Source organism: Canis lupus, chromosome 8 (assembly GCF_048164855.1).
Source record: "Canis lupus baileyi chromosome 8, mCanLup2.hap1, whole genome shotgun sequence".
Lineage (NCBI taxonomy): Eukaryota > Metazoa > Chordata > Mammalia > Carnivora > Canidae > Canis > Canis lupus.
The window spans coordinates 46,011,532-46,025,831 of NC_132845.1; the positions used below are offsets into that span (position 1 = coordinate 46,011,532).

The 14,300-nt window shown below is 49.2% G+C and overlaps 1 protein-coding gene across 10 annotated transcripts in view; it reads left to right on the forward strand.

Moving 5' to 3' along the window:
- Positions 1 to 14,300, forward strand: part of CLEC16A (C-type lectin domain containing 16A) — a 196,458-nt gene that overhangs the window by 87,309 nt on the left and 94,849 nt on the right. For all 10 annotated transcript variants that reach the window (XM_072835793.1, XM_072835795.1, XM_072835794.1 and 7 more), the window contains exon 18: positions 7,218 to 7,338. In XM_072835793.1, the coding sequence (XP_072691894.1) occupies positions 7,218 to 7,338 (121 nt within the window). The remainder of the gene's footprint in view (positions 1 to 7,217; positions 7,339 to 14,300) is intronic.

Sequence of the window (14,300 nt, forward strand, 5' to 3'; positions counted from 1 at the left end):
TCTTTCTTAGAAAGCACCATCACCTCTTCCTAGAAAATCATTCCCTGGAGACGTGCATAGGATAAATTAGATGAGTTCCTTGCCCTCTACTTCTCAGTTAATCCCCGTCTAACCAGAGTGGCAGAGGTGTTAATTTTGGGATTCTGAGAATCAGGAGTGACCTGCTGGATCTGCCTCAAACAGGAGGCTTCTGTGGCTCTCTTCTACCAGGTAATGATGATGCCTGGGAGGCCTGGTAGAGAGGGGAGCGCAGAGGAAGTCCAACCTGTGTGTTGAAAGTCAATCCACATTCCCTGCTGTCTGACTAAACCCTCAGACCTCACCGCAGGACCCACCCTGTCTGAGCCAGTGACACCCTCCTTCCTCATGCTCCCAGCCAGCCTGCAGGCCCCGCGGCCAGAAACACGAGCATATCTGTGGGTGGCACTGTTTGCACTGGGCATCTTTGGCACCGTCTTTACCAAAGGGCTGGTTCTGACAGACATGTGTTGTGTTGGCAGCTCCTTCACAGGCGGGCACATATGTAGCCTTTGGTTGGCCTCAGAGCTGTTCCCTAGCAGGGCTACAGTGAAGGTCCTATCCCGAGGTCCATCTCGTCCCCTGAGGCGGAGGTCCAGAAGGCTGTGAATGGTGAGAGCTGCTGCTCTGGGTTGCATTCTGCTTTCTTTTTGGTTCCTGGGCCACCAGTTTTCTCAGCACTTAGATGAGCTCCTGTTTGATACAGAGTGAGTCATTCACGTCAGTTCTTCATATGAATCTCCTCATGTAATTCTACAACCATTTTAGGAAGTTGGCATTATATTAACCCATCTTGCAGAGGAAGAAATTCAGGCATGATGAGCTTAAGTGATTTGTTCCAGGTCCCCCAGCTAATAAGTAGCAGAGGTAGGACTTGGTGCAGGCAGTGTGGCCTCCAGAGCCGACACTCAGCCACTCTGCTCTGCTGCTTCCCACTGCTACCATCATTGTATTTAGTAGCCCTACTTGGTGCTAGACACCAGGGACATAAAATACACTGCTGCTGTCCTCAAGGATTCAGAGTCTAGAGGGCAAGGTAGGAAAGGCAGCATTGCCAGTCTGTGTGGCTGAGGCTCTTGCTAAAGGGTCATGGGGTCAGGCCTCTAATCCTACCTGGGGAGGGAGGTGGAACGGGCAGCAGAGGGATAGGTTAGGCAGCTGGAGAGGCAAACGCCCAGACAGATGTGGCTCATTCCTGCACATCCAAGGAGGGGACATGGCCGGAGCTCAGGGTGAGGGAGGCTTTGTGGGAAGTGATGAGGCTGGAGGGGGCCGATCTCAGGGGCCTTGGAGCCCTGTAAGGACTTGGCCCTGTTAGCTGATTCCTGATATCAGCCCATGTTGGCTTGGGGTAGACAGCCCTGATCCCCAGGAAATAATGGGAGACATTCAGGGATGAGGCATATGGCAGAGGGAGGGTTGCTTGGGCTTTGGAGTTCCTTCTCCTGTCTAAAAGCAGCATGTACCTGCCTTCCCAGAGTCATTGTGGGGACTCTGTGAAAGACAGAACACAGAGGGCCAGTAATAGTTCTTGAGGAAGGGATTCCCTTCTTCCCTTTATCCCTGACATCTCACTTGATTGTAAGTTTCCAGGGCCGAGCTGCCCAGCAACCTTGCCCCAGATGAGATGCACAGCTCACCTGCTACCTGGAAATGTCTGGCCTTCCCTGGGGTCCCTTGTTCAGCCTTTGTTTGACTGATGAGTTTATAAGACCAGCTCTCAAGCTACAGCTCCCTGGGTTTAGAGCCAGGGAGAAGGTGGCACAATATAGAAGGTAGGGCTGCCCATCTCAGAGTAAAGCCATCCACCTTATCCCCTTGTGACTTCCGGAGTCAGTTTCTGAAGAGGGATTTTGACCACTCACCTCAATCCGGTTCCCGTTTCAAGGCAGCTGTTTAGAATCATCCAGAAGCTTACCTCCTGAGCCCATTTCAGACATCAGAACATAGCAGTGTGCTTTGAATTTGAGCTAAAGGAAGTGTATGGTTTAGCAAGCAATTGAGGGCTTATGTGGTTTGTTTCAAGTTCTTTGCTTGTATCCAAAGAACATTCCATTTCATTCGTTTGGATTCAAAGGTTTTCTCTTCTTTTTATTTCCCCCCCCCCCACCAAGTAGACTTTTTTTAACCTTTAGGAGGCTGACCCTTTCAGAAGTCCCAACCTTTTATTTTCCTTAAGGATTTGTCGGAGAAGTTCAAACAACCCTTACTAACACATCATTCCTGACTTGTAAAATAGCCCCCCATATAGTCACCAGAGAGCCTACTGGATGCCAGATGCTGGGCCCCACAGGTGCAGAAATGATCCGGGCAGGGAGGACAGTGAGCGCAGAGTCCCTGAGATGCATAAGAGTATAGCATGTTCAAAGAGCCAGGGTCGCGAGCAGAGTAAGGGGAGTGAGCAGGACAGGAGGACAGGCAGGCCTTGCATGAAACTGGGAGGCATCCACACTAAAGTCATATTGTCCCTCTTGTATTTTGCAAATTACACCCTTTATTCTTTCATTTGACATGTTTGTTGAACATTTTCTAGGTGCCAGGCACTGTGTAAAATGCAAGAGCAGACAGTGAAGAAATAATATAAAATAAGACCAAAATAGCAAGAGTACCTCCAAGCCATGCCAGCTGATAAGGGGAATTCACATTGAAATGAAGGTCATGGGAAGTACTGGGATCTGATGAGAACATGTAAGCAGAAATGGGGATGTGGGCTGGACCTTTCCCAGGGGTAGTTGAGAGAAGCAGATAAGAAAGATCACAGGCTCATGGGACCAACCCAGGCTCGGTCCCAGTGCCAACTGTGTGACATTGAACAAGTTGCTTACCCTCCCTGAACCTCAGGTCCTCATATGTCCTGTCATGAGGGCTCCAGCCCAAAGTAGATAATAAAGAGGGACTACAAGGTGCCCACCAGACAGGAAGTGCTCAGGAAATTTTGGCTGAACAGGGATGGAGCAGCCTAATGTCTCAGGAGGGAAAGAGAGTTTTTAGTGATCTACTGAAACTAAAGGGAAGAGAAGGGAGTTAGAGGGAGGAATTTCTGGTGAATCTTAAAATCTGAATTTAAGCCACTGGCCATCTTTCTGTGGTAATCTTGGAAGCCGTTATAAAATAAATTCAGTTGCGTGAAATTTTATTTGCCCCTGAATTCTGTTCCTTGTTCCCACGTAAAACCACAAACAGTTTTTGTGTTTATCGCTATTGACCATGAGGAAATAGGATATTTGCTTTATTCTTTGGATGTGCATTATGCATTAAAGAACATCTCGTAAGGTTCCAAAAGTAGAGGGAAAGAATTTCCCGTGATTTCATCACCCTAAACAAACAAGTTTTAGACCTTTTTCATGTCTCCTCCCCGTCTGTGTGTGCAAACACGTCTTCTCATGGCGGCAGGAAGAGTGCATTGTGGTCATCCTTCCAACCTCTCTTCCTTTCCTTTCTCCCTCGTACCATGCAAAACTTTCCAGGCAGTTTTAATTTAAATCACGTTTCTTACTGGTGCATAAACATTTATCTGGCTACTTCTGCCATAATGTACTTAGGCATTTTCCTTCCTGCTGCTAGACATTTTGGTTCATTCCAGTATTACATTATTTTCAACTAAAATGTCATGAGCAGTTTCACAAATACAGTGTTTTCTTTCTTTTGGCTTATTTCTTTAGGATAATTTCCCAGAAGTAGAATTTCTGGTTCAGGGGGCATGGATATTTTGTGTGTGACACTCTGTATTGCCAAGGCACTTTCACAACAGGCTGTGCCCACTTTGCACTGCTTTGGCACCCTATTAGGAGTGACTGATTTTTCATAGCCACTTCCACAGCCTGGTGGGCTTCTAATCTGGGTGACTGACCCCTGAACTCCATGGCTTGCAAACACGACAAGGCATGCAGAGAGAGGGCTAGACCTGAGTGCTAGGCTGCCCCAGAGTTCAGTGGGCACACCTCCAGGGTGGCTCTGAGATCAGGACTGGTAGGTGTCCCATTCCTAGAACTCAAGCCTGGGCTCGGGGAATTCACGTGACTCACTCGCTTACGTCTGTTTGACCCTGAAACCCTCCTGCCGCATTGTAGTGGTCTCATTCCCCATGGCCCTCCTGCAGCACTAACTCCCAGGTGAGTTGGAGCATATGGGGCAAGCCTCTTTATGTTTGAGCATACTCAGTTGTCACCCTTTCTGAAACTGATGTATGCTTCCACAGTCTGTCTTCCTGGCATTCTGTGGAAGCATCAGAAGAAGTAATAATTCCTTTTTCCTTTTTAGTAATACTTTTTAAATTGCATGTTTGTTTATTTGGCAAAGTAAAGAGAAGCACTCAATAAAAGCCTGGGTCCCAAGCCTTAACTCTTTTGAAAGCAAAGACATATGGCTGGAAGAACATAGACTTTGGAATCCATATATTAGCTAAGTCACCATGGGCAGGCTGCCTCACATCCCTGGGCTTTGATTTCCAGTCTGTAAAATGGGAACCATGGAAGATTGTTGAAAGGCTTCAGGGAGATGACATAGTCCAGCCCCAACAATACCTGGCAGGCCTCAGGTGAGCAGGGGGGCATGCTTATTGTTTAGGGGGCTGTGGGATGAATTTGAGGACCTTTACCCTGGTGGTTTATCTCTCTTTTGTGGATTCTCAGAGTTGTGGAGCTGGTGGTCAGCATGTTCTATATATTTTTATTGTTGTTTTATATTTTTCATATTTCCGGGAATAACTTCCATTTAATGCTTGCAGAGCAAAAGCAGATGCTTTACCCAAACAATTGATACTCCTTTTCTATTGGAAGGTTTCTGGTTCTCAGAGTGGTGGTGTATAGAAAGCTGCACATTTCTCTTTTCTCACCCCCTTAGTGAGGGCCTGCTTGATTTCTTATGCTTTCAGAACCTTTGAGAGGAATGGATTTTTTGACATAGAAATGAAGCATTCACTCAGCTTGGACTTGACCAGTGGGCCTTTTACCTCCATCTGAGGCCATGGCTCCTTGTTTGAGAGCCATATAGTTCAAATGGCCACTCAAATGTTGGGCTTTCTGCACTCGGGCTGGTGCAGGTGTATGCATTTCCCAGTATGTGTGGTTAAGTGATTCGCATCAGACACTACCGGTTCTGAGAGCCCAGCTCAAGCATCACCAGCCATGTGAACTTTAGTCTCCCTGAAGGGATAGACTGCTCCTCTTTGGCTCTGTCTCCTATGTAACAGCTTTACATTGCAGCAGGGCTGCCCACAGTCCCTGACACATGGTGGGTGCTTGATAAACAAAAGCTGTTCTGATTTTTTTTTTTAATGAAACTACACTTCTTTTCTTTTTAAAGATTTTATATTCATGAGAGAGACAGAGAGAGAGAGAGAGAAAGGTAGACACATAGGCAGAGGGAGAAGCAGGCTCCCTGCAAGGAGCCTGATGTGGAACTTGATCCTGGATCCCAGGATCAGGACCTGAGCTGAAGGCAGACACTCAACCTCTGAGCCATCCAGGCATCCCTACACTTTTTTTTTCTTCTGATTGTTGCAGATGGCTTAGGAAGGCTATACTTCAAAAAAGCTGGTAAGAATAGTCAGATCGACTCTAATGCCACCACCATCACCATCATTATAATATAAACACTAACCTTTCTCTAGTGCTTATGATGGGCCTCAGAATACTTCCAGGAGATACGATTGTTCTTCCAGTGTTCTACATTAAGAGATAAGGAAATGGTTCAGGTCTCCTGCCAGTTCCGGGCCAAGGCCGGGTTAGGCTTTAAACATGCCGGTGGGTATCCTTGTTGCCTGGGTCAGCAGGCAGGAATTTGCCCCCTGCTTAGTTTGGGGGGAGCCACCTTGTTACAAGAAGGGCAGCCTCCCCTCTCAGTGGGCTAGGCCTGTAGCCTCAGAACTGTAAACAAGAAGACCAGAAGTGGGCTGGAATTCATCGTCGTGTGGCTCACCAGTGGCGACAGTGGTTTGTCCCTGTGCCCTCTCCTGTGCCCAGCTATCGAGTGACGAGTACAGGACGGCTGCCCTTTCTATGGAACATATGCTGGGTGCTTCCCCCCTGCCCTGACCACCCAGCATTGTCTCAGAGCCTCCTAGCAGCCCTGCAGGGCAGGGACTACTGCCCCTATTTCACAAATGCAGAAATCAAAGCTCTTGGAGGTCAGAAGTATTGCCCTGTGAGTCTAAACAGACCTTATGTATCTGACTCCAGAGTTACTTCCCTCAGGCACATGCCTCAGGTTGGCCCGTCAGCTCTGGCATGGACCTGGCCTCTCTGATGCACTGCACCTCACTTCTTAGCCTCTCCTCAATGGACAGCTTGGCCCCTATAGCACCCAGGTTTGGGGCGCTATCAGGACAGGCTGAGTCTGGAGTAAAAGATGCTTTCTGCACAGACTTCTCTGGTTCTGGGCTTGAGATTCTGTTTTTTTCCTGCTCTCTGGAAATGTCTGATGGCCACACTGGATTCTACCCAGATACTGCTTTCACGGGCCAGGAACCCCTGTACTGACGGAGCTGCCGCTGCCCCCAGAAAGCTGGCACTTAGGAGGGGCACTTGGGACACTGATGTCACTGCACACCTGCCAGGTGCCAGGTCTGCCTTCCCACCCACTGCACACCTCCTGGGGTAAGACCCAGGGGTGGAGATCTGCCATGAATGCACTCACCCAGGGACGGGGAGGGGCAGGACTTTAACAGAGTCTGGCTGGCTCTGAACCCCATGAGGGTGTCACCCTCTTCTGCCTTCCCTGCCCCTGCATTCACGAGGCAACACTGCAACACTGTTATTTGTGATTTCAGATTTTCAGGTTTGGTTGGAAGAGGCCTGATTCTTGCTGTCCCTGGGGCAGGTCACTTTGCCTCCTTGGGTCTCAGTGCCTCGTCTGCAGAACAGGGCTGCCTGCTAAGCAGGGATGTCTTGAAGGTCACATGACACTGGGGGAGAGGTCCTGGCAAATGCCAGGTGCTTAGTGGAGGCAAAGTGTCTGAAAGCTTTGGAGAACTGAAAATAGGCTGTTCCCCTTGATTTTATTGATTGATTGATTGATTGATTGATCGATTGATTGGCCTTGCTCTGAAAACAACAGAGCCGTGATGCTGGGAGAAATGGACTTTGCTTCGTTTTGTTTGCTTGCTCACCTTGAGAGGCACTATATTATTCTTCCTCATGGAACACTTCACCCCAGTAACTCCAGTTTCATTCTCCTCTGCCCCCAAACTGTCCATCCAGGCCATCCGGGTGTTCTTCATGCTCCGCTCCCTGTCGCTGCAGCTGCGAGGGGAGCCCGAGACCCAATTGCCACTGACACGGGAGGAAGATCTGATCAAAACTGATGATGTGCTGGATCTGAGTGAGTTGTGGCAGAGGTGGGGGGCTGGGAGGGGCACATGTACCGCCACGCTGGCCCCAGCGTCACTGAAAAGGTCGGCGTGCCACCTGCCTTTGCTGCTGTGGTTGATCTGTCACCAGAAGCTAACAGAGCGTGCATGTCCCACAAGACTCACAGAGTGGGCCTTGGAGCTGGCAGTCTATCTGCGGACTGCTTCCCAGAGCCCAAAGGGAGCGGGGCGGGTGGTCTGCCAAGAAGTGTGTGCAAGGTGTTTGGGATCTCTGGCTCCAGCACCCCTGCTATCCACATCACTGTGGCAGTGCTACTTTGATTGGTTTTGTGTGTTGGGTTTCTGTAGGATTCTAACGATTAAAGGCCTCTGCTGCAAAAAAGGGGAAGACTTTTAAAAATGCAAATCACCAGCCAGTAGGTGGACGCTGGAGAACCATGTGCTCAGCCTGCTGCCTTGGATGGCCTCCCTCACCACTCAGACCCTCAGCTCTCCTTGGCAGCATGAGCATGAGGGTGTGATTAACAGTGATAGTGGATATAAGCCTGGTCACACTCCTATAATCTTTCTCATACACATATAGCTCTCTCCTCCACTTACAATAGGGCACAAGCACATGGATAGGCAGGGTGCTTTTCTGTTTCTTAAAGGTATTGTGATATGGTAGGGTTCCTTGATTATAAGAGACAGAAAACCCAACTTAGGCAGGCTTTAGGAAAAAGAAAAGTGAATTGACTGGTGTCACTAGAAGGTCCAGGAGTACCTCTGCCTTCAGGCATAGCTGGATCTAGGTACTCAAGCAATGCCATCAGGAGGCTGCTACCTACTGTTTTAGCTCAGTTTTACTTTGTTCTGGCTTCACCTAGAAGAGGAGGGCTCTCATCAGATACTGACAAGGTGACCGTCCACAGCATCCAAATCTGCTGAACCAGCTACACAGCCCTGACAGAAACAGGGCTTCATTTTTCCTGTAACTTTGATAGAATTCCACAGCAGGGCTCTCATTGGTCTGGCCTGGGTTGGTGGACCATCCCTGAACCAGGTGTTGTTAGAGGAATGTGATTCATTACTGGGTGAGGCCAGGGTCACATGGCCGGCCCTGGAACTGGGAGATAGGACCAGTTTCTTTTCTACTCTATCACCTGAGAGGGAGGAGGGAGTTTGCCCTCAAAGGAAACTCAGAGATGGAAGCTGAGCAAGCAGGAGCAGTAGATGGCTACTCTTTGTGGCACATGGTAAGGGCAGGGTCTCCCTTGTCTTAAATCAGCTTTATTGAGATGCAGTTTACAGCCAGTAAAATTCAGTAAGTTTCAGTGTATAGTTGGGTGAATTTTGACAAAAGTGTTCAGTTTTGTGACCAGTAATCACTGAGGGTGGACATTTGATCCCCATGCCCCTGTCCTGCTGTGTATTCCTTGGAACAAATGATTGAAACCCCCACAACTTAATTTCCTCATCTGGAAAATGTTGATGAACCTCCTAATATGATGGGCTTGAGACTTGAGCAGAATATAACATGAAATATATGATGGAGCATAGTGTCCAGCATACAACTGTGCTCAGGAAACTGTAGTCTGTGTTACCTGCTAATAAGGTGATGCATATAAAGAGCTCTTTGTGAATAGAAGAGTCTCCTAAAGTCATTATTAATGGCTTTTACCCACTTGTCTAGCATTTTTTTTTTGGACTCTTTTAAATATTTTTTAAAAGATTTTATTTATTTATTCATGAGAGACACGGGGAGAGAGAGGCAGAGACACAGGCAGAAGGAGAAGCAGGCTCCATGCAAGGAGCCTGACGTGGGACTCGATCCTGGGACTCCATGATCACACCCTGAGCCAAAGGTAGATGCTCAACCACTGAGCCACCCAGGCATCCCTTGTCTAACTTAAAAAAAAAAAAAAAAGATTTATTTACTTATTTGAGACGGGGCGGAGCAGGGGGGGCACGTGTACACAGGGAGGGGGCAGAGGAAGAGAGAAAAATTCAAGGAGACTCCCTGCTGAGAGCAAAGCCTGACTTGGGGTTGGGGCTCCATCTCACAATCCTGAGATCATGACCTGAGCCAGAACTGAGAGTCAGACACTTAACTGACTGAGCCACCCAGGCGTCCCTAAATTCTTCTTGTCTTCTTCTCTTTTTTTCCTCTCTCTCTCTCTCTCAGAAGAACAAGGAAACTAAGTGCCCCTTGGGCTGCTCTATGCTCATCTTCTTTGGTCCTTTCCTCTTGAGAAATTGCCATCAGGATTTCTGATGGCAATTTCTTGATTGAGTTGCCTGCAGAGCACCATAAACCAGTCTTTCTCTGATTTGATTCAAGGGAAGAGGGAAACAGCTTGCTTTCAAGAGGACCACTCCATCAGGGCAGCAAGAATGTTTGTATCCATGAAATGGAATTAAATTTTATGCTGGGAATTCACATTCCTTCCTCCCCCACTCCCACCCCACCTAGAAATGGCCTGCTGAAATAAGGGTTCCAAGTATTTCACTTATCAATTTTAATTGATTAGATTGCTAGTTGAGATCACTTAACTGAGCCCTTTTGGGTAGTTGGCCATTAAGAAAGTAATGGCTGTTTGTCTTTACCCAGCGTGATCACAAATTATGTCTTTGCTAAAGAGGGCGCCTTCCAGAAAATACTAGGAATTATGGTACTAGAGCATATGAGCATATGGTACTAGAATGAGATATGCACGTGCTGTTGTTGGACTTTGTTTTCTTCTTTTTTTTTTTTTTTTATTCTGGTGATTATTCTTAAATGCTGGAACATCTCACCTTCCATGGGGAAAAATCAGTATGCTTTGCATGTCACAAAGTACCTTCTATGTATATAAAATGTAGGCAACATTGTAATGTAGGCAAAGGCATTCATATTTGCCATTGCTTGGAAGCTGGGCCTGCTTCTTCTGAGCCTAGTGATTTGAAGAAAGCTGACTCAGGGAGAAATGCTGGGGGCTGGTCAACTTTTATGGAAGGTGATGTGATACGGGCGGACAAGCTCAAAGGCATGCCAGTTCCACACCGCAAGAGAAGGTGAGTTAAAGTGTATTTACTGACTTTGTCACGCTCTGATAAGAAACCACAGTGTATGGGTACACAGAAGTCATGTCACATGTCTGCTGACCAGCTGCAGGCCTCTGGGCCATGTGTGCCAGGTGAGCTCTGACAGGGTGGCTCCAGACAAGGAGCATTGCGGAGGCCATCGCCCCTCCAGAAAAAGGCAGAGCTGACTGTGCTCGAGCCTGTTTTGTTTTTGCTGGACAGGAGAGTGGCTTAGGGCCCAGGTCCAAGACTGGCAGCCGTGAGCGGGAGGGAGGCGAGATGGGAAGGGAGGACCAGCTTGACTAGATAAAATAGATTAGACTTTTAGAGAGAATGGCACCATGAATCTCCACATACCCCGCCTTCAGCTTCAAGGGTTATTACTCTTTCACTATGTCTCATTCCATCTGCTCCACCATTTCTCTTTTCAAAATACCTGCCCTCCTTCACCCCCCCGCTGAGGGTAGTAAAACCAATGGAAGACATCATACTACTGCATCTATAAATACTTCCCTGTAATAGAAAAGGACTTGCGGCTGCTCTTTGTCATAGAATTGGTCGCCACCATCACAGATAGTGAGCTTCCGCAGCCCAGCTGTGGCTCTAGGGGAGCCGGGGAGGGAGGGTTGGCTGGCCATGCTGACATCTGCCTTGGCCACCCCTGGTGTGATTGGAGGTCATTGGCCTTGTGACCTTGCCCAGGGTCTTCATGTTTGTGAGGCTCAGTAGCCTGACCTTTAAAATGATTCTAAAACCACTTACAGGGAGAGACATTGAAAATCAAATGAGATCATGTTGGTGAAGCACATGGTGCCACCAGACTTGGTCTCTGCTCTGTGGTGCTTCTGGTTTGGGGTGGGGGTCCGGGGGATGGGAGGACCACCAACAGGTAGCACCATCTGGGGACAGTGTTTTGTGGCGATGCTGGACATCCAGCTGGACTCTGGGTTCTGAGCTTGAGGACACTGCAGACAGCAAGGGCTGGGGGGATTGTGATTCTGTAAGCTGGGGGAGACAGCCCTGGAGGAGGAGCTGGTTCCAAAAGATGATGGAGGTTAGGCGGGTGGGCAGAGGAAGGTACTGGGAGGCAGCCGAGCCGGACGTCCAGGGAGAGGGTCAGAAACCTCTCCACTCTCTCCTTGGAAGTGGTTTTCCACGTACTCTCAGGAGTTTCAGGGTTACCATGTTTGGTGACTTTCCATTGGCTGAGCCACCTCCTGTGACCATTGTGCAGCTCTTGGCATTTCCACTTGTGCGGTGTTACAGCATAGATGACAGTTCCTCAAAAGAGCCCTGCAGCAGTCAGGAGAATCCTAGATCACACAGTCTGTGAGGGGGCATCCCAAACCCCCAGAGAAGTGCCCACATACAAGCAGGTCTCTGCCCTCTGGGTCTGATTCCTCACCCAGGCTTGGGCTCACTTGTTCATGGGGTGGAAATTGTCCATGTAGGATAGAGTGGTGGTTCCATGTAGTTCCTAGACCTTGGAACTGCACAGCTCAGGGAAGTGCCAAAACAAAAATAAAACCCCAAAAAACCTCTGGGGTTAGGTTTTATTTTACCAAGTCTTTGTTTGTTTGTTTTAAACATTTATGAACTGTCATTTCATAAGAGAAAGGGCATTGTTAATCTCAGATAAGTAGGAAGAGCATCACTTCAGAAAAAGGGACAGACTTTCCAAGAAATAGTACTGTGCCGTAATGGGGTCTGTTCCTTAAATAATTCAAGTGTGGACCAATCACAATAGCAAAGATGTCTGTCTTTTTTGAGCTGTCTTATGGGGGAGGTGGACACTGACCATCACATCATCACACAGAACAAAGGCAGATGGCCACTGTGCTAAGAAGCTTGCACAGGGAACAGGGCTTGACCTGCCCTGGAGGTCAGGCAGGCTCCTGAGGGATCGACCACCCGTCTGAGGGCTAGATGTGGGTGCAGGTGCCAGCAGCACGGGGTGTGGCAGGAACAAGGCCCCAGAGTCGATGAGGAGTTGAGGAAGACGAGAAGCAGCAGTGTGACCGGGCAGGGCAGGGCAGGGTGGAGGTGACGTTGAGATTGCCTAGGGCCCAGTGAGTGCGTGGGCCTCATACATGGATCAGGGATTTGGAGCTTTCTCCTGAGAACAGTGAGAAGTGTTTTTCACCTGCTGAGATGATCACATGCGTATCTCGTATCTCGGAAGGGTCTCTCTGGCCTCAGTGTGAGGGGAGATTTATGGGGTCAGGGGCCACATTCCAGCAGGTAGCCCTGTTGAGAGGCCAGTCCTGTGAGACCAGTCCTGCAGAAGTGTTGTCCCAAAGGTGGTGCCCACAGCTGCTTGCGCACCCCAGTGTGCCCCAGCAAGTGGGTCTTAAGCGAGCTTGCGTTCTGCTTTGTGGCCCAGGCACATGGACTGTTTGTTGCTTGGAGACCCATCCTGTTTGATCTAGCTTGTTCCGTGGAACCCAACCCATCGAGCCTTTGAAGCTAATGATTAACAGCAGTAATGCTATTTCACTTGTTCTGGTGTCCCGGCCAGGCAGGCTGCTGTGGACCTTCCCTCAGCTCTCCCTAGTGTTTCTAGCCCAGGGCTTGCCTGTTTCAGAAGGTAGCTGAGGGTGTGGAGAAAAATACAGACTCAGGAGAGGACGGATGTGACGTCTGGGTCGCAGCTCTGTCTCTTCCTCACTGTGTGACTGGAGACAAATCGATCCCCCTCTCTGAGCCTCAGTTCCCTCATTGATAAAATCAGAGTAGCAGCGCCCTCCTTTGCAGGATTATTGGGGAGCAATACCTGTGTTAGAGGGGTCAGGTCACAAGGTGCTGGCCCTCAGTCAGACGGGCCCACAGATGTCCCTTGGTCTCTCGCAAAATATTTGCAATTTTATGTGAGTTGCCAGCACTTTAAAATCAAGACATCTTACTGCACAGACCCAGATATGTCTCATTTTGAATATGAAACAGTCTGGTCCTGTGGTGCCGGCATCCCCACAAGCAGTAGTGGGCTGCCTCTTCTCGTGGGTGGGCGCAGCTCCCACCAGCTCGCTCCTTCTCCGGCCTTGGACCTCCCCTTCCCTCCAGCTGTGCTCAGTACCTCACGCTTAACCACCCACACAGGGGAGCGTGAGCTCCCCACACACACACCTGTCCCCTGCAGCCTGCCCATCTCCTGGTGGGTGGCAGGCAGCTCCCTTCAGACGCTAAAACCTGGGGCTCGTCCCTGGCTCCCCTCCTCCTCCCCAGCCTGCCTCCCAGCCCCTCGGCACACCTGCTCCGCCCTCCCTCCAGCTGTGTCCAGATCCGACCACCTCTCTCAGCTCCACCCCGGCCCTTGGTCTGCCCTGCCATCTTGGGCCACCTGCATTGCTGTAGTAGCCAGCCTCGTAAAGCGTCCCCTGCAGTTTATTCTCCGCACAATGTCCAGTGTTGTCTTCTTAGAACAGGAGTCAAGGTCATGTCCTCCCTTTGCTCACAGTGGCCTCTTTCCCCCTCTGACTTTACAATGACTGAGAGGCTGAGTATCATCTAGCACCGCCTGGCTCTCTGCTTTCTTGCTTTCCTTCAGACATACCAGGTACATGCCTAGCCCAGGACCTTTGCTCTGGCTGTACCTGCCCCCCCACTACAAACCACTTGTTCCCCCAGGACAAGTGCAGCTGTGGGTACTTACATGTATGATAACCATACCCCAAATTCTGCATCCATGTTTGAATCAAGGCCAAGTCCCCCGTCTTTGTTATCTTTTTGTTTGTTGATGGATACGAATGTGAATGCCATGAGCAACCCGCCAGTATTCCCCATTTCCCCAGTTCTTAGCACCCTGTGCCCTTCATCCCGATGTCCTGACAGGCAAGAGCTTGTAGGCCACATGGAAGCTCCTGGCTCATTCATCCGACTGCTGAGATAGTCTTTTCCAGCAAGAGTATAATGAAGCTCCCTGAGTAAGTGATGT